The sequence below is a fragment of the Lithobates pipiens genome, unplaced genomic scaffold (assembly GCF_037356315.1).
Source record: "Lithobates pipiens isolate NorthernLeopardFrog02 unplaced genomic scaffold, aLitPip1_a1.2 Scaffold_25, whole genome shotgun sequence".
Taxonomy (NCBI): domain Eukaryota; kingdom Metazoa; phylum Chordata; class Amphibia; order Anura; family Ranidae; genus Lithobates; species Lithobates pipiens.
In genome coordinates this window covers 42,346,452-42,372,339 of record NW_027507787.1, presented here as the reverse complement: position 1 = coordinate 42,372,339, position 25,888 = coordinate 42,346,452, and the positions used below count along the sequence as shown (strand labels likewise).

General features: G+C 40.9%; 2 protein-coding genes across 5 annotated transcripts in view; both read right to left on the bottom strand.

Annotated features, from left to right (window-relative positions):
- Positions 1-23,830, bottom strand: part of LOC143930229 (uncharacterized) — a 44,762-nt gene extending 20,932 nt beyond the window's left edge. Inside the window, exons 1-9 of the mRNA XM_077454364.1 lie at positions 23,361-23,830; positions 21,320-21,498; positions 13,090-13,237; positions 10,971-11,041; positions 8,199-8,214; positions 8,046-8,110; positions 5,668-5,799; positions 3,595-3,771; positions 2,065-2,159 (exon numbers count right to left, since the gene is read on the bottom strand). Of these exons, the coding sequence (XP_077310490.1) occupies positions 2,065-2,159; positions 3,595-3,771; positions 5,668-5,799; positions 8,046-8,110; positions 8,199-8,214; positions 10,971-11,041; positions 13,090-13,237; positions 21,320-21,498; positions 23,361-23,742 (1,265 nt within the window). The 5' untranslated portion in view covers positions 23,743-23,830. The remainder of the gene's footprint in view (positions 1-2,064; positions 2,160-3,594; positions 3,772-5,667; positions 5,800-8,045; positions 8,111-8,198; positions 8,215-10,970; positions 11,042-13,089; positions 13,238-21,319; positions 21,499-23,360) is intronic.
- The window catches only part of LOC143930230 (uncharacterized), a 33,678-nt gene continuing 31,619 nt past the window's right edge, over positions 23,830-25,888 (bottom strand). For all 4 annotated transcript variants that reach the window (XM_077454367.1, XM_077454365.1, XM_077454366.1 and 1 more), the window contains one exon: positions 23,830-24,156. In XM_077454367.1, coding sequence (XP_077310493.1) covers positions 23,831-24,156 — 326 coding nt within the window. In that variant the 3' untranslated portion in view covers position 23,830. The remainder of the gene's footprint in view (positions 24,157-25,888) is intronic.

Here is a 25,888-nt window from a genome sequence, read left to right as displayed (position 1 = left end):
CTGGTCATGGCCACAGGAAGAACTCATAAGATAAAAGAATTCATAACATGTTCATCAAAGGCGTTTTAGACCACTGCTGGCGAGGGTACGAGAACACTTAAACAATATTAAAAAAGGAAAGAAAGATCATAGTGTTCCTAAACATTATAGAGATGTCCATGGTAGGAATCCTCATTGTCTACAATTTTGGGGGGTGGAAAAAGTTAAACAACATTGAAGAGGGGGAAATTACATCAGCGCTCTTAGTCGGCGTGAGTCCTTCTGGGTATACGAGACTAGGGTCTTGGCGCCCAGGGGTCTCAACGTTGACTTTGACCTGACCTGATTTATTAGGAATAATTGACAGTAACCTTCCGCCCCACTCTGTCTCTTCCATAATAATAATAATAATAATAATAATATGTCTCTTCCTTAATAATAATAATAATACTCATACTAACACATTATTCTTAGGCATATATAGGGAATATTATATATCAGTATAATATAGTATAGATTAAAGTGGTTGTAAACCCTTACAGACCACTTTGACCTACAGGTAAGCCTAGATTAAGGCTTACCTGTAGGTCCAAGAAATATCTCTTAAACCTACACAGAGATAGTTGCAAAAAGACGGGCACTGCTGTCTACGGCACATGCTCCATAGACTGCTAGCGGTGATATGCCGTTAGTGGCAGCTCCCGGGCGCATCCCGGTGACATTGCTGGCTCCTGTGTCAGGTAAGTGTGCGATGCATAGTAGCCCATTAGTTTTACCTTTGCAGGGAAACAAAGAGGAAGTAAACCCATCAGGGTTTACTTCCTCTTTAAGTTAACGTGATATATACATTCCAGATAGCATAAATAAAAACATTTAAATTTAAATATAATAAATAGAAGCTTAGTGCTATAAGATAGGTGGGATCCATTATAAAGTCTAGTATTTAAAGTTGTATTAATTTTATAAGGGAGTATTAAGAATACATTATGTTTTAATATTAAAAACATGTTTACAATATCAGAATTAAATAGCGGTGTAAAGTGATTATTGTTGAATTTATTGTATTTGTGGCGATCTACACAGCAGTTAGGGAGAGTGATGTAGAAAGAATTTTAGTCCAATCGCCTTTAGATGCCACGATTGAGGTAGCATATTGGATTTGCATGATTTGGTTTAAGGGAAAATGAGCCCTGGGGCCCACAGGAAGTGGGCATTCCTTGAATCAACCTGCTGATGAAGACCAATCAGAGGTCAATACACGTGCAGAGGGGAGGAACCAAGACTATTATGTCATGCAGCCACAGTGGTGCGCGAGCAGATGCAGATCATTATATTCATATGCGAGTGTTTGTTTATTATCTTGTAAGTGTCCTCTTTTAAATCTGTTTTTTTTTTTTTAATACATTTGAGAAACAGAGAGCACTATGTCTACTGTGTTTATAATTACATGAGACTGGAAACAAGTTTTTGTGAAAGGAAGAGAGTCTAAGGAGAAAGGCTGTTTGTACGTGAGATCAACCCCTTGCCCATACGAAGCACAGTAGGAGTAGCTGATCCAGAGTAGAAATTCGATTTCTGAAGAATCAAAGACAAAAGTTGTGTTTGAGTCTGCCTGACTCCATTTTGAGGTGAGCAGGTAGAATAGCTGGTTGAGGGGTGCACAAGTATACAGTGTTTAAGGAAAAGCACAGTGGTGATAGAAAATCACATAAATCAAGATTTTTGTTTTTATATGGATTTTTCCTTGTGTGACATTTCAATGACTGATTATTTTATATGTTTTTATTTGCATAAGGTGTGGTATTAGAGTCACCATTATAGTAACGCTGCACTATATATATATATATATATATATATATATATATATATATATATATATATATATATACACGATTTTATTGAAAGTGAAGTGAATCCACTTAGAGTGTACAGCAGCTGCAGTATTAGATTACACCTACGGGATTATTTAAGCACTTTAGTAACAATTAGGGTGGCGCTGCTTGTCATACACATATAATTTAATTAAAATACACAAATGTCCAAACAATTAAGCATGCAAACCAAACTAATGAAAAGATTCAGTACCATTTTTCAGCACCAAGCGGCATCATTTTAAAAGCATAAGTCTGTCTACCTTCCAGAGACATGGCTCTTGCAAAATGGCTGACCTTCACAGTACCCTGTTGTGTTAAAATACATACAATGTTTAATTAAGATTCTTAATTAATATTCAGATGTTTCCAGTAAAACGAATCAATGAAAAACTGAAACTTAGCATTCTTAGTTGTAACATCATCAGTAAATCAAAAGTGACTAAAAAGTTGAAACAAAGTCTCTTGGTCTAGTTTCCTAAAGGATTTGAAAATCTACACTTAATAAATTGTGTAAATATTTACTTTACCTATGAATCATGTGAAAAGCAAAACTCTGCTGTCTTCAAACGCATGTGTGTATGAAATAAATAAACAGCAATTTGAAGTAAATAGTCACATATATATTGAAAATTCTCAACTCCAACTCCTTTAGTAAATCAGTTTCCTTGTATCCTTCAGTAAAAGATGGTGGTGGTGGTGCACATGTGCTGTAATGCAGCACTCATTAGGCCCAAATATGCCTACAAAATAATGCACTCTTTCTGTTACCATAATGAACTGAAGTAAAATATCCCAAGCCAATGTTACTAGGAACCCCTCCTATGGAAAATACAACTTGATGACTCCCTGGACAATGCTTTCTCTGGACATATGCATCCACAGCTCTATACTATTTCACTAAAGCAGCCAATTGTTTTCCCTATGGTGCCCAAACCCATTGTTTTTGTACTGCTAGCTGCTAATAACTTGTCAGTTTGTCAAAACCCCAGCTTTTTATCCACTATCTTGACCACAAGACTTCTAGACTACAGATAAGCTAATGCAAAACTTGCTACTACCAGAATATTCCTGATGTGCTTCTTACATCCTGGGGGCAGGTAAGTTACATCCCCTTCCAAGGTAATGGAGCTACAGGAGAACATGATTTCATTTAACACCAAGCTAGTTTTGGAATGTCCCTTTTGCTTACAACTCCCCATTTTGACAAGCAAACAAGATAGTGTCAATATAGCAAGTTACTTGATGGGGCTCTTAATACAGACATATGATTTCATGTGCTTGATGTGCTGGAGTTTTTATTTGAGATGAGTGCATTGTCTTTTTCCAAAAAATTTAGGGGAAAAAAGCAACAGATGCAAGACTGAGCAACAGGTTCACATTAAGGTGGCCTACCAGCTGCTACCTTATTTTTGCTTTTTCACTACCTCAGAAAAAAAGATAGGGGGCTTCATTTAAGCGTATCATGACTTGGGTGAAGCACAGTGTTAAGGATGCTCTCCCAGCAATATGCAGCCAACCATCAAGCACTAACTTTTTCATGTAAGAGTCACATGTTCCCCATTACTGGAAGTACTGGTGATTTTTCCTTACTGCCAGTAGGGGGCATAAGGATGGTAAGTATGTGCTACTGGTAGTACCTATTGCTTTGCCTTACACTGGCAAAACACAGGTTCATGTAAAGAATGTGTTAGTATTTCCAAAGTTGTAATCAGTTCTCTATGAAAAAAAACATGACACTAACCTTTTCTTGATTTATGTATATGTGATCACATCTTAAATCACAGTGCACGATATTGTGGTTGTGTAATCTTAACAAAGCCGAAGTGATCTGCTCAAAGTAGGACAACAGCTGGTCTATACCAGTATCAGAAGTGACTTTACTTAATTGGCACTTATATCCATCACATAGTTTTGAAATCTGTGAAACAAAAAGAAACAGTAACTGAGGCTGCTCCAATGAAAATTTCTAATCACAGAAATATCGGCTCCGAATTGATGCTGCTTTTAAGGATAAACACTAGAAGGATTGCCTTCTTGTAAAATCCTTTATTTCTCTGCACACTCAACTCTAAGTTCTGTAGTACATGGCACAGGAAGCCTTATTTTATGAATCCCTCTCGGGCTGATACCTAAGCATCTCTCCCATTTCCAGAACTGAAAATATGACATGGTTTTTACTGTGCATTTTCACCTGTGCAGGTGCACACTTTTCCATACATACAGTTACTCAAGTCTTGTGCTCCTCATTGACTGTCTTGGTTGTTTATCCATGTCTTACATTGTTGATGAGGCATATTAGAGGGTCAGTCACTGCTCTGGGAGTGCATGTATTTCATCTTTGCTTCCTGTAGTACTCCACTTGTATCTGATTATCTAACCTTTGGACACAGCTAATCACAGATCACTGTAAAGGGCCAATCACAGCAGCCATTTACCATGTGATCAGCTGATCACATGTAAACAGACTTGCCGGTTATCGGCAGTCCTTTCCTCCAAAGCTGTGTCTGTGTGAGGAAAGGAGAGCCGTTACCTTGCAAGACTGTCAGTACATTGTTTACACTGATGATCAGGGCACTGATCATCAGTGCTCTGATGACCAGTGCCACCTATCAGTGCCCATCAGTACAGCCTATTAGTGTCACATATCAATGCTCACCAATGCTGCCTATCAGTGTCCATCAGTGCCACCTATCCGTGCTGCCTATCAGTGCCGTCTATCCATGCTCATCAATGCCGCCTATCAGTACCAGCTATCAGTGCTGCCTATCAGTGCTCATTAATGTCACCTATCAGTGCCCATCTGTGCAGCCTTTAAGTACCACCTATCAGTGCTCATCAATGCCGTCTATCAGTGCCACCTATCAGTGCTTCCTATCAGTGCCACCAATCAGTGATCATTAAAGTCGCCTATTGGTGCCCATTAGTGCAGCCTATCAGTGCTGCCTATCAGTGCCACCTATCAGTGCCCCATCATCAGTGCCTCCTCAGTAGGACTCTGACCTGAGAGTGTCTCTCTCATACAGCCCAGAGCCTGCAATGACAGTTCCCCCTCCCTCACCCCTCACACAGATGGGAGAGTAGAGACCTGATCTGCTCCTTCTCCTCCAGTCCCTCTCCTCCTGTGTGTGAACCACAGGAATTGTGAATGATCAAATTCAGCTGCTTAGCTTCACAGTTCCCATGGTGCACACAGGAGGAGAAGGGTGGGAACCGGGAGACGTAGGCACAGATCATCTCTCTCCTCTCCCATCCATGCGAGGGAGGAATGAGGGGAAACTGTTGCTGCAGGCTCTGGGCTGTAGGAGAAAGACGCTCTCAGCTCAGAGCCCTGTGGTGAGCAACCCCACTGGGGCCCCCCAACAGTGGTGGAACGCCAGGGCCCTGTCGCAAGTGCAACCTTTGGGACCCTGGTAGTTCCGCCACTGTCATAGCTATTATTTCGTTACCATAGTCCAGCTAGTTCTAAGGACACCCAAAAATTTGAGGGACACCCAAGTACCAGTGCAAATATATAAAACTTCAAACAGTGGCTACTAATGGCGAATGGCACTATAAAGGGGTATTAAATCTGGTTTAGCCTGAGCCCTTACAGTGTTATTAACTCCCGCTTTGCCCTTTCTCACATTTTAGAACCAACTGTCAACATAATTTTAAATAAATATAGAATTATGGGAGTTGCTGGCTCTGGAGCTGTAATCATGATTTATTATCTTCACTACAAACTGACCTTAGAAGCAAAATATGATAATTTTCAGCTATTATTGTAATACTGTACTACTTCAGGATAATACAAAAAATTGCAATAATGACATACCAGAATGGTCTTGTAGTGCTCACTCTTTATTTCATTCACAGTTAAAATGTTTTCATGATTTAGTTGCTGTAGTATTCTCCTGGTATTCAGGCTCATTTTCACTGTGACTGTCTCAATAAGCTGGCCATTTACCTAAGGGATATAAAGCAGTGTGAACACAAAATCTATTTCCATAGAACAAAACGTAGTGTTATATCAGGATTACACGTGTACTGCTGTATTCATGGTGCCACACAATTCATGCCACACAAGTTTTTGCCAATCTTGATTAGCCAGGAAGATGTAACTCCTGTATACATACACAGAAGTTATATTGTTGCAGTATAGAATCGTACCAATTCTGTACTCCTGTGACCTGTTTTCCAGCTGATGTCACAGAGCCTGTCCAGGTTAGGGAAAGGCCATGACCATATGGTCAGGAAACACCCAGATCCCTGGACCAGCACCCGGCTCAGCCTCTCAGCGAGCCGATAAGAGCCTGAGCCAGCCACTCCCACCACCTCCACAGCCCAGCACTTTGGTGAGCATGGGCAAACAGAGCAGAGAGCGGGTAACTGACAGTCACCCGCACTCTGATCAGGGAGCAATGAGAACCGAGCAATTAGTGACGTTTGACCAATTCTCAGCCTTAGAGCCGGAGAGGGACAGATGCGGCATTGGACCGATGCTGCATCCACCTAGGTAAGTCTGATTTTAAAAAAAAAAGAAAAATGAAAAAAAAAACTTTTCTTTTAATCGTATTTCTAGTGACAGTGGTCACTGGGACAAATAAAAGAGAAAAAATCCCTATTGCGGACACAGACAGCAATAATAACATAACAGAGGCTCCAACCGGTCCCTATTTCATCCAAAATGAAAAGAAAAAGAAAACAGTTTAGATGTATATCTTAACCACTTATCAACTGGCTCATGCACATATATGTCAGCAAAGTGGTTTATTCCCACGAATCTCTATACCTGTACATCGGCTCCTTTAGGAGCCATAGCAGGCCACCAGCCACCCGCAGGCACGAGAGCCAGAATGGGGATTTGTGTATGTAAACACACAAATCCTCATTCTGACAGGAGAGAAGAGACAGATCTGCTGTTCGTAGTAATTATGAACAGCGATATGTCTCCTCCTCCAGTCAGTCCCATCCCCCCACAGTTACAAACACTCACGGGGGAAAACATGTAACCCCTGGATCGCCCCCTAGTTTTAACCCCTTCCCTGCCAGCGACATTTACACAGTAATCAGTGCATTTTTATAGCTCTGATGGTTGTATAAGTGTCAATGGTCCCAAAAAAGTGTCAAAAGTGTCCGATCTGTCACCCGCAATGTTGCAGTCCCGATAAAAATCGTAGATCACCGCCATTACTAGTACAAAAAATTTAAAATAATAATTTTTTTTTTTTACCAAAAATATGTAGAAGAATACATATTGGCCTAAACTGATGAAGACTTTTTTTTAAAAACAAATTTGTTTTTGGATATTTATTATAACAAAAAGTTAAATATTGTTTTTTTGTTTTTTGTTTTTTAAATTGACTTTTTTTTGTTTATAGAGCAAAAAATAAAAAAACACATAGGTGATCAAATACCACCAAAAGAAAGCTCTATTTGTGGGGGGGAAAAAAGACATACATTTTGTATGGGTACAACATAGCATGACCGCGCAATAGTCAGTTAAAGTGGTGCAGTACCGTATCTCAAAAAATAGCCTGGTCATTAAGGGGGGAAATCTTCCAAGGCTGAAGTGATTAATGAATGCATGTAGGTTCAAAATGAAAACCTATTTGAAAGCAACAATTGTATAGTATAGTATCAACTCCAAGACTTACATGACCTAGTAAGAGCAAATTCTGGAGGAGATTTAAGCATTTTCTCTGATGATTAGAACATTTTGAGATTTTATGATTTGAGTGTCAAAAGCTCGTGTTATCATAATCCACAGATTTTCATAGTTTGGGACAAGGTTCAAAAACATAACCTATTGCCTTGCATTGGGTACTTTCTCAATCTTTCTGGCAGCTTCAAGATAAACCAGTCAAGTTCCATTCAACCTGCAGAGAACTGGCACAAAGGGAACCCAAAAGCTCTAAAAGTGGTCACATACATGCCATTTTCTGAAGCTTTTCCCTGTAATGCTTGATTTGATCTAGCTATTATAGGGCTATAAACAATTCTCAGCATCTTTCAGACTGATCCGTCAGTCAACATATGTATTAAATTAATCATATTGCAAAGCCAAATGTGATAAACAACGGTAATGGAAAAAACTTTTTTGTTTTCTAACAGTTGTTTGATTCCCAACTATCAAATTTTGTTTCTTTGCTTTCATGTCTGTACTTTGATATTTCATATATAAACAAGTCAATATTGTTGTTGTTGCTATACCAGTTCTACATTATCCTTGCAAATTTCTTCCTTCGGATCTTCATTTTGCTCTTTCACAAATTGTTCTGTCGATAAGAAAAGTAGAAAAGAAGTGTAGACTTCATTCATGTTAATTCTGTCTCATATGTTCACTTTTCTGGAGAAAATTCTTACCTTCATCTATATAACCCTGTAAAAAAAGAAAAAGACATTTCATTTATAATTGAGATGTAACCATATAATTCACACTTTTTCCTGTAGCAAATTTGCAACATGTACATTATTTTTACACATTACGTCAACATTTATGCAAAGCCATCAGGTCTCTCAGGTCCACTATAAGTCCCAGAGTTTGGGACCTTGTCTCATGATCTAGCGAAAGACTTGGAAACATGTTTTTAAACACATCCAATGCCTGATATCTACCAACAAAAGGGAATCTGTTTTTGCTAAATATATGTTCTATTATTTTCTGATTGATTTTTGAAGGAAAAATCAGCTGCAAGGAGACCACAGATAATGCTGTAACATTGTATTTTTTAATTGTCGTGGCTTATGAATTAGACAGTTCATATTCCCTACTATTGTAGTCTTCTACTAAATGTGTAAATTTATATGCACGCATACAACAAAATTCTTTTGGATAGTAATAAAGTACAAAGACAAAGTATTTCCAAAACACTACGAGTTAGCCAACAAGTAGTATAATTCCAATTACTGGCCAGATAGAAGACCGCACAGTATTATTTTAGAAAATATATAACATAAAAATTATGGATGCGTGTCTGAAAGCTTTATGTGTCAATATTGGTTAATGTACACACGGAGGTTGGCAACCCATCGATCGCGAACTACCTGTCGATCGCTGACAGGTGACAGCACGTCCCAGTGTTGCCGCCTGGTCTTCACCTGAGCTCCATGTGCATGTGGCACAGGCGCACAGACACCGAATCCTAGGCTGCCGAAGAAGCCCCCTGCACCTTGCATATGTGCAACTGCGGAGCAGGGGAAAGCCTCCGGAATCGTTCGGGCAGGTTTGGGCTCTTCTCTGAACACACCCAAGCTCTTTCTCTTCCATGTTCATCCCCACCGGCCCTCCTCCCCGATCTAAGGGGCTTGTTGGTGATTCCAGGTGGGAAGGTAAAAGAGAATTGCTGGATGGACATGTAGGTTTTCAACTGCACCTTCCCTGCGCAACTCTGCATTGAAAAAAACTTCTGTGCTCTCCACCCCAGCCCCCTGACACCTCAGCCCTCCTAATGCCCCAGCCCACCTGACACCCACCCCACTGATGTCCTACTAACACCCCCCCCCCGATGTCCTCCTGACACCCAGGCCCTTTAAAGTCCTCCTGACACCCAGCCCCCTTGATGCCCTCCTGACACCCACCCCTGATGCCCTCCTGACACCTCAGTCCTCCTGACACCCACCCCCCTGGTGCCCTCCTAACACCCACTCCCCTGATGCCCTCCTGACACCCAGCCCTCCTACCACCCACCCCCTGATGCCCAGCCCCTGATGCCCTCCCGAGACTCACCCCCTGATGCCCTCCTGACACCCAGTCCCCCTTGTTTGAACCCCCAAACATTATATATATTTTTTTAGCAGAGACTCTAGAGAATAAAACGGCGATTGTTGTAATATTTTATGTCACACGGTATTTGCGCAGCGGTGTTTTAAATGCAACTTTTTGGGAAAAGGGACACTTTCATGAATAAAAAAAAAAAAACAGTAAAATTAGCCCAATTTTTTTGCATAATGTGAAAGATAATGTTATGCTGAGTAAATAGATACCAAACATGTCACACTTTATAATTGCACGCACTTGTGGATTGACGACAAAGTATGGTACCTAAAAATCTCAATAGGCGACGCTTTAAATTTTTTTTACGGTTACCAGGTTAGCGTTACAAAGGAGGTCTAGTGCTAGAATTATTGCTCTCGCTCTGACGATTGCAGCGATACCTCACATGTGTGATTTGAACACCGTTTACATACGCGGGCGCAACTTCCGTATGCGTTTTCTTTGCTTCGCGAGCTCGCGGGGAAGGCGGGCGTTTTAAAAAAAAAATTTATTTTTTTATTTCTTTTATTTCTTTTAAAATGACTAAATTGTTTTAAAAAAATAAATAATTTGATCACTTTTATTGCTGTCACAAGGAATGTAAACATCCCTTGTGACAGTAATAGGTGGTGACAGGTACTCTTTATGGAGGGATCGGGGGTCTAAAAGACCCCCCACCCCTCCTTTACACTTCAATGTATTCAGATCGCTGAAAACGGCGATTCTGAATACCGTATATCTTTTTAAATCCGGCGCCATTGGCAGCCGAGTAAATGGGAAGTGACGTCATGACGTTGCTTCCGTGTTTACGATGAGGAGACTGGAACGAAGCCGATTACGGCGTCATTCCAGTTCCTCCCCAGCAGCCGGATGCAGCAGAACATGAATCGGTGCTCCCGATCGAGCGGGAGCATTGGTAACAGCGGCGGGAGGCGGCGGGAGGGGGGACGTCCCCTCCCGCTCCTCCGGCATAACAGCCGAGCGGCTTTTAGCCGCATCGGTTGTTATGCCTGGATAGCCAATCACCTGCTGAAAAAAACGGTACTGGGATGATGCCTGCAGGTGCGGGTATCATCCCGGTATACCCCCCGGAAGCAGAGTACGCACATCTGCGTACACTCGGCGGGAAGGGGTTAGAACATTCAACAGACATCATAAGCTTTCAATGACAGATTCGACCTTAATTATTTCGGATTTTCGGACGAATGCATTTTTTAACAAAACAAAATAAATAAAAATGAATTTCGGGAGTAACTAAATAAATTTATTTTTCAAAGGTTTTTTTATTTCTCAAAGGTTGCCTACCCCTGAAGTACAGGACCAAATTGGCTTACTTTTGTACAACTTTTTAAATGAAATTAATTATTAAATAAATACAATACCCTTAGTATATCTTCTGAATTTATATAACTGCCCGCTGTTTTCTCTGCAGGGACTGTGTCCTGTCTTGTCCCTATATGCAAAATAAATTAGGAAAATGAAATAAGTCAATACTGAAATACAAGAAAGCATAAACAAAGTAACATATATTGTTACATTTATTTATTTATTTTTACAGAACATTAGAATAATTTTTCAGTTTTATAATACGTTTTTAAGTATAATTTTGTTGAAGGCAGGTCTGTAAAGCGCCTGAAAGGGTTGTATTTTCACTTGGTCTTTATTTACACCAGAGGTTTGCGAAACAAGTTCAATAAATGTCATATTTTCACCTAATTTTACTGAGGCAGTCACTACATACTCCATCTGTTGACTGTTGTCTTCAATTCTCCATGTGCATTTGCTTTACTCACTACCTTTATTGTTTTATTATAACTACTGTTGCTTTTTCTTTTATATCTGGGTATATTTTAAAGTGTGGGAATAGAATTCAGCAAAGAATTTAGGGCAAAGAGGCATGAGTTTGACCCGAATCCTAGCTGTTTGCGGTTTGCCAAATGGGCAAACTACATTACCAGAACTGCCCACTTTAATAGCCCAACTGAACCTCTGGCTGCTGTAGCCGAACATCATTATTTTTTTGAGCTGTTACAATCACCACTAAATTACAGATTCTGGCCACCCACTAGCTTGTTTTAAATTGTAAACAAGTTAGTGGGGGTCCTGGGTGACAACATTGACTATATATGATCAATAACCCTTTCATGCCTAAGGGCCGGTTCACACAGCGAGGCGATGCGAGGCGACACGACTCGCCTCGCCTCGCTCCCGCAAGTCGCCCCCGTTCTGTACAATGGAACCGTTCTGAGAGGAGCGACTCGAGTCGCTCCGACTCAGAAAAAAGGTTCCTGTACTACTTCTGGGCGACTTCGGGGGCGACTTGCATTGACTTCTATACAGAAGTCCTCTGCAAGTCGCCGCTGAGGTCCCCGCAGGTCGCGGCGAGGCAAGTCGGAGACGCCTCGCCGCGCCTCGCTGTGTGAACCGGCCCTAAGTCTATTTCTGACATTTGTTGCTTACAATTTAAAATCTGTATTTTTTGGTACAAAATTACTTATAAACCCCAAACATTATATACATACAGTATCGTACCTTAGTATCGTACCCTACTGATCTCCCTGTACCATGCCCTTCTGACCCCCCAATGCCTACCCCTCCTGGCCCCTTAGTACTGTACCCTCCTGACCTCCCTGCACCGTGCCCTCCTGATGCCCCAGTACCATGCCCTTCTGACCCCCCATTACTATACCATCCGGAACCCCTGTCCTCTGCTCTACTGATCCCTATACACTGCTCTTCATACTGCTGACCTCTGTACACTGCCCTACATTCTACTGACCTCTGTACACTGCCCTACATCCTAATGACCTCTGTACACTGCCCTACATTCTACTGACCTCTGTGCGCTACCCTACATCCTACTGACTCCTGCATACTGTCCTACATACTACTGACCTCTGTACATTGTCCTACATAGTACTGAAGCCTGAAATTAGTCGAAGAAATCAGTCTGCAGTACCAGATGTTCTGTTTTAATGCTGAACTTCAGCATCAGCCTTGTGGGGTGATCAATTACTCCCCAGACATGAATAAAAAAAATAGTGAATGCAGAGTTTCTCACTGAAGCTAAATAAGATAGGCTAAGTTTATATTTCTACAGTGGCATTCGTTTTTTAAGATTTTTCCAAGATTCTTTATGGCGTCTCTATGCTTCATTGGGTCTTGCTAGTTAATTTCTTCTTTTTTTTTTTAAAGCGCGCGGCACCCAGTGAACCCTGCTATATAGCCACATGTTACCCTAAATGAGCCACAGAGACATTGCTTTTTCTCATTCAAACCCTGTTTTGCATTTTTTATTCTAACTTTGCATTTGTTTAGGTACAGTTTAGCATGACTGCATAATTGTCATTCAAAGTGTGACAGGGCTGAAAGTTGAAAATTGGCCTGGGCAGGAAGGGGGAAAGTGCCTGGTATTGAACTGTTTCAATTATTTCTACCTTGTTACCAATATGACTACATAACAATAACGCCAAGAGAAGCAGTGTGCCCTTTTCTACTCACCAAGTTTACTCTTGCACATTTCCAGTTTGTTCAGTATTGTTTCAGTCATCACGCGCTCCTTTACTGTAACATTTAGATTGGTGCTTAAAATTTCTGACAGATCCTTGAGGAGAAAACTTGGGATGCTGGCATTGTGTCCGGCAATTATCTGTGATGAGAAAAATATAAGCATTAATGTGTTTAGCAAGTGCTTAAAAAGCATATGCCTGAAATTTCCTTAGATGCATATACTGACAAAGGCAATCATTTTGAGAGCTTTACTTGACTTTTTCCACAGTCCTATTAGGGTTGTTATTAGACGGTTACATTGGAAGTTTGGGATTTTAGAATTATAAGGGGGGTTTTTCACAGTTGACTTTGATCAGAATCATAGGCGTGCGCAGGGGGTGTGCCAGGTGTGCAGGGACACACTCTAATCACTGTGTGCGGTACTTATTCCCCCTACTGCCCGCTCCCCCCCCTTGTTGACCACCCTGCAGCACTGCTGGCTTCCCTCCCCTCCTCTCCCCCCAACTGCTGCAGGGAATGTTTCAGGATGGAGAGCAGGGAAAGGGCTAGTCAATATGTAATTTACCGGCCCCTTCCTTTTTTATATGAACCCAGTAAACACACTCAATCACTGTCCATTCATACCCGAAGCATAGTAAACTGTACAGTGGAACCTTGGTTAACGAGTAATGCGGTTAACGAGCGTTTTGAAAGACGACAACTTTTTTTTTTTTTTTAATCCTGACTCAGTCTGCGAGTGTTGTCTTGCAAAATGAGCAAACTTCAAGCTAATGTGGTGTGCAGTACCGTATTTGGCCAGAGGTGTGGGGGCGCCGATGACACTCGGAATGGTTCAGAGCCCTTTGGAAATTCTCTGAATCACTCAAAAATACTCAGTAACACTCGGAAATACTCTGTTCCCGAGTGTTTCCAAGCCTTTCCAAGGGTTTCCGAGTTCAGCCAAGCTGTCCCCGTGTATTTTCAAGGCTCTCCAGCACCCCCACCTCTGGCTACATGCGGTATTGCATGCCATAGAAGTCAATGCAGAACTAATTATATTCCTTTCCACTGACTTCTATGGAGAAACTTGCTTTGATATGCGAGTGCTTTGGATTACAAGCATTCTCCTGGAATAGATTATGATTGTTATCCAAGGTTCCACTGTCTTTTCTATGCTACAGTTTATGAATGAACAGGGCACTTTCCATTCATTCAATGTCCAGTGCAGCCAAAGGCTGGAGAGAAAGTCATGTGTGTTTGAGCTTTGGGGTGTACACCCTAATGCAATAGGCTGTGCACACCTATGATCAGAATACAGGCAGGTGTATAAACAAGTCAACCAATAAAGCAAAGTGGTCTTTTTTTTTATTAACTGAATATCTGAATGCAGTTTTGATACATATGCTGCTTCCTACTCACTGTGCAGCTTTATCACTCTAGCCCAATGGTCATCAACCCTGTCCTCAAGGCCCACTAACAGGCCAGTTTTGCAAGATAACTGAAATACATCACAGGTGATATCATTTTTTGCTCAGTGATTGCAGATTGCAGTAGCTGTATGTCGGCTCTTTAAGAAGCCGTAGCAGGTGCGCATTCTCGCAGCCTGTTCCCGGAGCCGCCGCATGTGCCCAGCGAGTGCTATGATGTTGGGAACCCGCAATCACTCGTGACAGTGCGAGAACTGGGATCTGTGTGTGTAAACACACAGATCCCGGTTCTGTCAGGGGAGAAGAGACCGATCCTGTGTTCCTAGTAGGAACAAAGATCTCTCTCCTCCTCCAGTCAGCCACACCCTCCCCCAGTTAGAACACATCTAGGGAACACATTTAACCCCCTGATCACCCCCTAGTGTTAACCCCTTCCCTGCCAGTGACATTTATACAGTAACCAGTAGATATTTTTAGCTCTGATCATCTAGCCCCTATTTTTTAGATGCTATAACTTTTGTGCAAAGCAATCAATATACACTTATTGCGATTTTTTTACCAAAAATATGTAGAAGAATACACATCGACCTAAACTGATGGAGAAATTATTTTTGTTTTGGATATTTGTTATAGCAAAAAGTACAAAATATTGTGTTTTTTTCTCAAAATCGGTGTGTTTTTTTGTTTATAGCGCAAAAAATAAAAACAACAGAGGTGATCAAATACCACCAAAAGAAAAAAAAAAGGACATACATTTTGTCTGGGTACAACGTCGCAGGGCTGTGCAATTGTCAGTTAAAATGACGCAGTGCCGTATCGCAAAAAATGGTTGATCAGGAAAGGGGTAAATTCTTCCGGAGCTGTAGTGGTTGAAGGCACAGGGGCACTCTGGACACCCAGCATATAGCACAATGGCAGCGAAGGTGTCCAGTGTATCCCCTTAACAGTATTGCAACAGTACAAACAAACGGCCACTGCCCCCACCTATAATTGGCCTTTGCAGCAAGGTGCACATGGAAGGATGACACATGTCAAACAAAACCAAAGGAAATTCCCAGCTAAACTTACCAGCCAGTCTGCAACCAACCAAATTATCCCATCTAATAGTATGCGTTAAAAACAGGGGTTTAGTTTGCACACCTTTGCAAATACATGCGTAAGCTGCAGAGCCACTTTGCAGCACCCTAGTATTATCTGCAGTCTTAACTCTAAATTTTAAGAGCCTCCACGGTGTAAGCACATGCATTATAAAAAGTAAAATAAAAGGTCTGGTGCTACCTGTGACACACCTCCACCCCTAAAACGAATACAACAAAACAAATGTAGCTCAAGGGTCTTTGAATGAGGTGAGCATGAGGGTCAAAAAATGCAGAAATAAACTTGGTTACACAGTTATTAAAACAGTATGACCAACACAATGAATACATACATAGATATGAAAGCCAAGCTTATTGAATAAAGCATGATACAAATGCTTAAAATCATTCACATATGTTGTTGTTTAGGATATAAAATGTTATACAAGCATCTTTAACTCAACACGTTTCACAAGCCACTGCTCACTTCTTCAGGAGTAGCTCTTTATATTCAGTATATCTAAAAAATAAAGTATCAATTGAAAATGTATATCAGAGTAAAAATATTTTTTTTGAAAAAAGAGGCCTTAATGAGAAAGCCCCATACTTACAAATTGGCAAAGCCAAGATTCCAAAAAGTGGTCTCTCAGGAGGCGGCCTCGGGATATGTCTAGCCTGGGAGCTGAAGGGATGGAGCTGGCAGCAACCCACAGGGAAACACATGGAGAGCGGACATGGCTCAGGAAAAAAAGTGTGTATCCAATGATGTCCCTCAATGTTCAGGATTGGCAGCTGCAATATAGGTATGTGTATGTCTAAATAATCTAGTAAATACTGCAATAGCAGATAGTAAACATTAGTGGATAAATCTACATGTTATGAAGAGCAATCCCTCAATGCAGTGGACATAAAAATAGAGGGAGAGTGCTGTGAGTTGCCAGGAAAAGGTGCTTAAAAAGATGTAGAGTGGCAAACGGGAGGTATAGGTGATACAAATGAAAATAAAAAAACCTTTAGCAGGAGGAAAACAGTTAAGCGTATCTTAGAGTGCAGGATGGGAGGATGTACATAGGATTATCCCAGAAAATGGGATAAATGGTGCCTACCAATAGGTATGTCCTCCATGTGTGAGATGAAAAGACAGTGTGAAGAAAGGACCCCCCATGTTAACCCTCCTACTTAAATCCCCCAGCAAATGCCGCAAGCTACACCCCTAACGCCATCTACAGGCGCTTGCCTGTAATACACATTGATACTTTATTTTTTAGATATACTGCATATAAAGATCTACTCCTGAAGAAGCGAGCAGTGGCACATGAAATGTGTTGAGTTATAGATGCTTGTATAACATTTTATATCCTAAACAACAACATATGTTAATGATTTTAAGCATTTGTATTATGCTGTCTTCATTAAACTTGGCTTACATGTCTATGTATTTATTCATAAATGTTGGTCATACTTTTTTTAATAAACTGTGTAACCATGTTTATTTCCCCTTTTTTTGGCCACCATGCTCACCTCATTCAAAGTCCTATGGACTACATTTGTTTTTGTTGCACATGCATTATAATGGATAGGGAGAAGGCAGGGGAGCCTTGGAGGGAGCTCACCCTTTCTTAAGACACAAGGGCACTCTGAGCACTCAACATATAGCACAATGGCAGAGGAGGTGTCCAGTGCGTTCCTTCACCAGTATTCCAACAGTACAAACAAATGGCCACTGCCCCCACCTATAACCCCCCCCACCCCCCTTCCATGTGCTCCTTTCTGCAAAGGTGGGGACAGTGGCCATTTGTTTGTAGAGCTGCATGTTGCCCAGATCAAGTGGCAGTCATATGTCTCTAATAGGAGCCAGAAACCCACTAACTGTCAGCTGTAGAGGGTTAGAAAATCTGTCTCTATAGCTGTTTTTTTCCTTTGAGATTAGCAGTGCAAACATGTTCAACAGTGAGATGCAGGAGCTTTCCACATGAATGACCAGTGCACAAGGTAGTCAATGCTAAACTGCAGCCTTAACTTCAGTCTTGCTCAGGTGTGCAGGCTCCTGTTCTGTATTTAAAGCGGAGGTCCACCCTAAAATGGACCTCCGCTCATCGGAATCCAGGTAACTGCACCCACTTCCGGGCTAGCTCTCTGCGGAACAGGGCGTACGTTCCGCAAGCGCCCGCCCCCTTCAGCAAGTGCCCCGCTGCCTGCTGGGAAACACACAGCTCCCAGAGGCAGCGGGGACCGTCCGGATTGCGCCGCGCGGCTCGCGCATGCGCAGTAGGGAACCGGGAAATGAAGCCGAAAGGCTCCATTTCCTGATTCCCATACCCAAGATGGCGGCGGGACCCGGCAGCCGAGCGAGCGATCGGCTTCAGGTGCCGACATCGCGGGCGCGCTGGACAGGTAAGTGTCACTATTTAAAAGTCAGCAGCTGCAGTATTTGTAGCTGCTGGCTTTTAAAAAAAAAAAAAAACGCGGAGTCCCGGTGGACTCCCGCTTTAAATTGTTTATTCTGATTTCACTGAACACCACAAGCTTCTCACGGTGTGCATTGAAATCTGCAGCAAGTCAGATAAAGCCCACCTCATTTCCTGGCTGAACAACATCTAGCTCTTTCTTCTCCAGCTTTAGTGTCCCTGGTCCACCCTTTTTATTATTTGGATTGCAGTGTTTTCAATCATGAAGACTCAGCATCACAAGTGGACATCACCCAGGGCAGTTTGCATGTAAATACAATGTGATTAGCAGTGCTCATTCCTCCAGACTGATACCTGCACATGAAGGCATTTTGATATTTGCATAATTCCTCCCAAATGCCAGACCCTGCTTTCATCAGGGCTGAAGGCTTTGAGTCTTGAGAGGAGTACTAAGACCCCTTTCACACTGGGGTGCTTTGTAGGCGCTACAGCCAAAAAATAGAGCCCGCAAATCACCTTTAAATAGCCTCTGCTGTGTCTCCAATTTGAAATCCCTGAGGGCGGTGCGCTGGCAGGACAGTAAAAAAAGTCCTGCTAGCAGCATCTTTGGAGCGGTGAAGGAGCGGTGTATATACACCGCTCCATCTTCGGTAATGCCCATTGAAATCAATGGGGCAGAGCGGGTATACTGCAGCAGCGCTTTGCGGTGGTTTTAACCCTTTTTTGGCCACTAGCAGGGGCTAAAACTGCCCGCTAGCGGCCCAATACTGCCGCTAAAATGACGGTAAAGCGGTGCTAAAAGTAGCGCTGTTTTACCGATGACACCGCTCCCGCACCATTGTGAAAAGGGCCTTAGGGGAAGGTGCTGTGATGTTTTCAAGAAGCACATGTACAGCACATTGTTAGCCCCTCCCACCAGATATGATCTGCCTGCATTGTATAGAGAAGTACAGAGACCCTGTGTTTACATTACTTGGTCTAAAGGAAAGTATTCAATGAAAAGGATAGGGTTTTATTGTAAAAGGTTTATTATATTGATGGGGAGATGGGGGCAAAAAGTAAGCAGAGATTAAACTACAGCTCTGAGCAGTGGGAACACCCCCTGGATAGAGGGGCAATCAGCATGAAAGAAAAATCTGCCTCTTAAAGATGAAAGTGAATCTTAGTTTTTTCAGAGAAAAAGAGCTTGGTTATCTGCATCCACTTCCTGAGGGTTTGATGGAGTCTAAAAACTGTATGAGCTCATGCTTTTTAATCATTGACATTCTTTTTTGAAATAATGATGGTACATTTTTTTAGTGTATAAATGTGAAAATCAGTTCAGAATGCACACTAATATGCAAAAGTCTTAGGCAAGTGTGAAAAAATTCTGTAAATGAACCACTTAGTGACTGTCCTATGGCAGTTTTACTGCTACAGGGCAGCAGCTGTGCGCCGGATTACATATATACACGTGATTCTGGACGTCTGCCTGCAGGGGGCATATGCGCTCCGCTGGCGGGCCACTTCTGCTGTGAAAATGCACAGCAGAAGCCGATCAGCAATTGTCGGGCACTCCATGTTCTCTGACACCCACCAGTCGCCAGTGAACTACACAAAACGGGGATCTGCCTGTGTAAACAAGGGGCAGGGGGTGGGGGTGGTAGGCATGGATTATTTGTTCCAAAGCAAGGACTAGAATCAATATCTTCCCCTAGTAAAAGAAGCAAACATAGTAAACACAAACACTGGTTAGGCACTCATCTAACACTTTAATCACCCTAGATGTTTAACCCCTTCCCAGCCAGTATCCTTAATACAGCGACAGTGCATATTTTTAGCACTGATCACTGTATTAGTATTAGTTAAAGTAATGCAGTGTCATATCGCAAAAAAAATGCAGGTAAATCTTCTGGAGGTCAAGTGGTTAAAGTGATATCAAAGGTTATTTTTATTTTTTTAATAACAAACATACCTACCTGCTCTGTGCAATGGTCCTACACAGAGCAACTCCAATTCTCCCCTTCTCGGGTCCCCACCGGCACTCCTAGCTCCTCCTCTTCTCAGAGTGCCCCATAGCAAGTCACTTGCTATGGGAGGCACTCGTGCATGCTCGCTCCCAAGCCCGCTATGTTTGTCCATAAGAAGTAAGTATGATGTGTCTCATCTGCTGCATTACATTTCCTTAGCTGACCTCTGCATCTACGGTCCTCAAAGTTGCCTGTTTCTTTGGGCTTCTTCAAAAGACCTTGAACTGCACACCCCAGTCTGCTTTGAAATCTTTGCCTGGGAAAGACCTTGCTTATGCAATATAAGTACCTTATGTCTTGTCGCTGTGCTCAGTCTTTCCATTGTGTATAAAATGTGACATGAAATTCTCTTCCACAATCTCACCTTAGTGGAAGAGTTTGGCTGTTCCTCATCCAATTATAAACCTCCTACACAACTGTTTCTGTTTCAGTTAATTACTGTTTTTCAACCTAGATATGAAATTGATGATCATTGGCAACTGCTTAGTATAATTGGTTAATCATACGCCTGACTCTAATCCTACGAAATACCTGACTTTGTGTAATGCCAGGTACACACGATTGAATTGTCCGGCGGACTTGGTCCAGCAAACAATCCAGCAAACAATCCGCCGGACTTTATAACGAACGGACTTGGCCACACACGGACACTCCGAAAGTCCGGCGATTTCTAACGCGATGACGTACAACACGTGCGACGGGACTAGAAAAAGGAAGTTCAATAGCCAGTAGCCAATAGCTTCCTTCTCGTACTTGCTTCAGAGCATGCATCATTCCTAGTCCGCCGGACTACCACACTGACGAACGGATTGTCCGCTGAAAGCCAAGTCCGGCAGTCAAAACTACTTTCTAAGTCCACCGGATTTTACGATGAAAAAGTCCACTGGAGCCCACACACGATCGAATTGTCCAGTGTACTGTGGTCCAGCAGACCAAGTCCACCGGACAATTCGATCGCGTGTACGCGGCATTAGTGCACAAAGTGTGTAAGAATTGATGGTTTGAAGCCAAAAGGTAGTCACACCAAATATTGATTTGATTTAGATTTTTCTTCTGTTCACGAAACTTAGCATTTTTTAAATTTATAAAAATAAACAATTAAAATATATTTTTGAAAGCATTCTCCCCTGCCTAAAACTTTTGCACAATACTGTATACTGTATGTGTGTGTGTGTGTGTGTGTGTGTATATATATATATATATATATATATATATATATATATATATATATATATATATATATATATATATATATATATATATATGTATGTATGTTATATAATAAAATATAGCAGTCTGTACTTTAGAAGTGTTAAATTCACCTCTTTGACAAATTGGATCACGCTAAGATGAGCCAGCTCTTGGAAAGGGCTCTTTCCATATAAAAGGATGGATAAAAATGTTGCAGCAAGCATCCATGCTTCTGAGTACTTGGAAAATGTTTTGTCACGCAGAGTCTCAGGAGGGCTAAAATAAGCTGCAATAACCTCTGTTCTATCACCTGTAATAAGAACAGAAATATATGTACACAGTATGGAACTATTTTATTGTAACAATATTGCTATTTGTCCATGAAAATCAGTACATATAAAAAGCGATACATATGCCGCCACTATCAAGTATGTAAAAAAAAAAATACACATTATAATAAATTAAAAACGGAACATCTACAAAAAAAACCTGAATGTACTGAATCATATAAGAAAAAAGGAATAAAAATTGAGAATGAAAAATAAAAATTAAAAAAATGGAATAATAAAGTACTGAGGACTCCACTGTAATTGATGAAACAGTTTATGTCCCAGTAAACATTCAAGCCCCATGGGCTGAATGTCCTGGGATCAATTCTCCATGAAATTGTTCTGCAGAGGTTACTCCCCCAGTTTAACCAGTAATGCTTGGAAAGTCTATCCCTTACAGATATTAACAAGATGTTCATCAATTCTTACATTCAGTGCCCTTGTGGTAAACCCCACATACTGCAAGCCACATGGACACTGAAGGAGATAAATTACCCCCTGGCCCCCTTGAGAGAATTTTTTTAAGTGGTACATGAAGAAAAAGCAGAAGTATGAGTGTAATTTTTGTATGTTGTATTTAAGGGGTATACACACTTTTTACTTTTTTTATCATTTTTTATTACCAGACTATAAGACTTTAAGAACATGTCTAAGCAATTTCTGCCTCCTACCTATCATTATTTGCTATGCAACCTCCCTCCCTGAAGCATGGAGTACTTCCTGTGTACTACAATGAGTTGGAGTAGAAAAGTACATCTACATTCTAAATAAGTGGCAGGCACAATTAAAGCCTAACTCTATGTTTAATGTCCCTTTAAATAGTTAGTTTGGGCCAAGCTGGTACACTTGCTGGGCACGCTGCGTTATATGTTTGTAGCCTCAGCTACATAGTATACAGTGCTGTCTTCTGGCAGTGGAACTGGAACTTCCTGTACCACTCCCAGAACAAAATCGTGTCAAGCTGAGAACTTCTCAGCCATTGACAGGAATCATTGTATTCTATGAATGAATACAAAGCTTCCTTTGATTGGTTGCACAGTGTGCCCAGGAAGCACAGTAAAAAGGTCACTTGGACCAGTTTGACTCAAAAACCTGTTTAAAGGGACATAGAATGTGGAGTTAGGCTTTAAACTAAAGTTGTGGGGTAACGTTCAAATTTACTATCATGCAGAACAATGCTCTGCATGTGGGCAACCTGGCTCAAACTAGAAGTACATGATCATTTACACCTTCTCCTACATGTAGGTAAAATAAACTGTACAGCAGAAGCTGGTATTCTATGCAGCTTCCCGTTCTCTATACATCATTGCACATTACTAGTATCCACTTAAAGTGAAATATACTCCCAGATCTTTATCTCTTGACATGCAGCAATCATTTTGACCTTAACTTCAACAACACTATCCATATCATTATACATGTAACAGAAATAAAAGATAATGCACTCTGCTTAATAGGCTCCATCTTGGAAACACTGCTTACAATCTCTTCATTGCCGAGCAGTAACAAATTCAAATTTCAAATTCACTGTTGAGTGTAACCAGCCTTGCTCATCAAGAGTGACCCATTCAGTGAGGCTGAGCCAGTAGTAACAGTTTCAGCTGAAAGGACAGTGCCGCAGTGCAGAGCATTTCCTGAATTGAATCCCTAAAGTGTGCAATAAGTGCCACAATAGGACCCCACCCATTTGGGGCCCATGTTCCTGCTATATATACAAATTCCTTAATGCTGTGGATACACATTGCTAAATGCCACTATTGATTATTTCACAAAAACGTACCATTGCATTTTCTAACATTGTTTGTTACATTGGTTAATTTGTTCCCATTTACTCCTTGCTTACCTTGAACACAAAGGAAATTTATGTCATCAATGTACTCCACTACGTCATTGTTGGGTTCTTCATTAAAAAGACATTTTGCATACTGGAAGCTTGCCAACTTGGTCTGCAAAGATCCATTTCCTCTGGGGAGAATTACAAAGCTAGCTGGAGTGATCACTCGAAGGATTATATTGTTTTTATGGCAGTGATGAATGGCCTTGGTAATGTCGATAAGTATATCTATCATTTGTATCCAGCTGAGCTGATTTTCTTTTTCATGCAAGAATGACAACAAAGATTTACCATGTTCAACTACACAAAATGGCAAGACACCATTTGATGGGGCATTCCTCAGTGCTACAATGTTGTCTTGGCCTTGACATGTTTTGATTGCTGTTAACATTTCCTGGAACCTTTGATAAGCTGCATCTGTGGAGTTTGTATTTAGAATATCATTTAATGTTCTTTGCCTAAATATGTAGAGCAGAGAATCAAATATGTGGAGAGTCAACGGGCATTTGTTCACGAACTGTTAACGCAGGAAAACTGTAAAGTAGATGTTCCCGAATGCAGCTCTCTACTAAGTCTTCACTTACTTTGATATAGCAGCTGCCCAGTTGGGAAATGTCTACTGGATTGGAATCTTCTCCAAATAGTAAGGACACAACATAATTTCTGACTTTGTCTACAGGGTGATAAACAAGTTTGCTAATAATTTGTTTCACAACAAAGTTAAGTTTGTCATCTTTTCTTCTTCGTTTTTTTAAACTCCACTCAACAATGTTCGTAAGAATTTGCAAGCAAGCCGACAGTGGCTCTATTTAGAGATAAAAAGACATGTTAATAAATACTAACTTTTAAACAGTAAGCTATGTGGTAAAAAATGTAAATCCTAAACATATAATAATTACATGAAATCAAATGTCATCTGCATTTAGACAACACAAGTGCTATAGTATTTATTTGTTTTGTTTTAATTTAAAGCACAACTCTCGTTGAATCTTTTTATTTTGCTTCGGATAGAACAGGAGAGGATTAGAACCTTTTTTGGTGTTTTTTTGTTTGTTTTTATTTATTAGAAGGACAGAAAGTAATGGGAAATCTCTCCAACAGAGACAATTTAAAAAACACATTTTTGGAAGAGACGCTTGGGTTGATTTAGTAAAAGCAAATAGACTGTGTACTTTGTAAAGTGCAGTTTCACTCTACAAGAACAGTTGCTCCAGAGCTTAGAAAAATGAGTAGAAGCTCTGTGACTTCCATCATCCAATCATGTGCAAGCAAAAAATTTTGTTTCTTATTTTCCTTGCACGTGATTTGGTATTCTTTGCAGAGTGAAGCTCTACTTAATTTATTACGCTCTGGAACAACTGCATTTGCAGAGTCAGTCTATTTGCCTTTAGTGAATTAACTCCAATATGTTTATTGTCTGTACCTTCCTGTCAGACATTAAGAAAGGGAAAAACCTCCCCAAAGGGATCACAGGCAGAAGAAAATATCAGATAGAAATGTTAATTCCTCCCTACTCTTCCAAAACAAAGAAACCGTACATGTTCACTGGAGTTACACTTTAAGACCTTTAAGATTAAGAACTTTCTTTGCAATCAGGTAATCTGTAGTAATTTGAACACCAAAATACTTTTTCCTTAATCTAATAGACAACAAAAAATAACGTTTCTGGATTTTGTTTGATGGTGAGTGCCATTCCTATCATGAGCTTTGTTAGCATCTGAACCTATTGAAGTGGTAGGTAATGGTATAATGACAGCCACATCCATTATCTTTTCTTACAATAGAGATCTTCTGTATCAGCATTTAGTGGATGATAAGCCTTTAGCAACTCCAAACGTTCAGTTTGATCTTGTTTATGATTGCAGTACATATAAGAGTTTAATACCCATAAAATTTCTCCAACCCTCCCTCCCTCTTTCCATATTGGGAAATCTGCACAAAAGATTGTCTGCCATTTTATATGCCAAGAACAAATAGCGGATACCTCATTTTATTGGATATTCAACCTGGTTAATGCCTGAATAAATGTCACTTCCGTCCACTGGGCCCACTACAACTGTCAACTGTCACATTTTCCTAAAACCCTCTCTAGTGCCTATTTGGTTGATCATCCTCTGATTTGAAAAAGAATGCAACTCAGTGGGACCAACAAGGCATTCACTGTCAATCACTTATAAATGACTACTTCTTGAATTATCCCAGTCCCCACTTCCATATTTAGTACAACATTTTCATCTACCGCTCGCGGCTAAAGACAGAACCAAAATACTTATGCTTTCATTTTATTTATCCATTAGTAGCCAACATCAGGAATCTGGTTACAAAACTGTGACTTGCTGGTATGGAATAGAGCACCTGCTCTATTAACCACTTGACCACTGGGCACTTAAACACCCTTAATAACCAGACCAAATTTCAGCTTTCGGTGCTCTCCCATTTTGAATGACAATTACTCAGTCATGCAACACTGTACCCATATGAAATTTCTGTCCTTTTTTTCACACAAATAGAGATTTCTTTTGGTGGTATTTAATCTC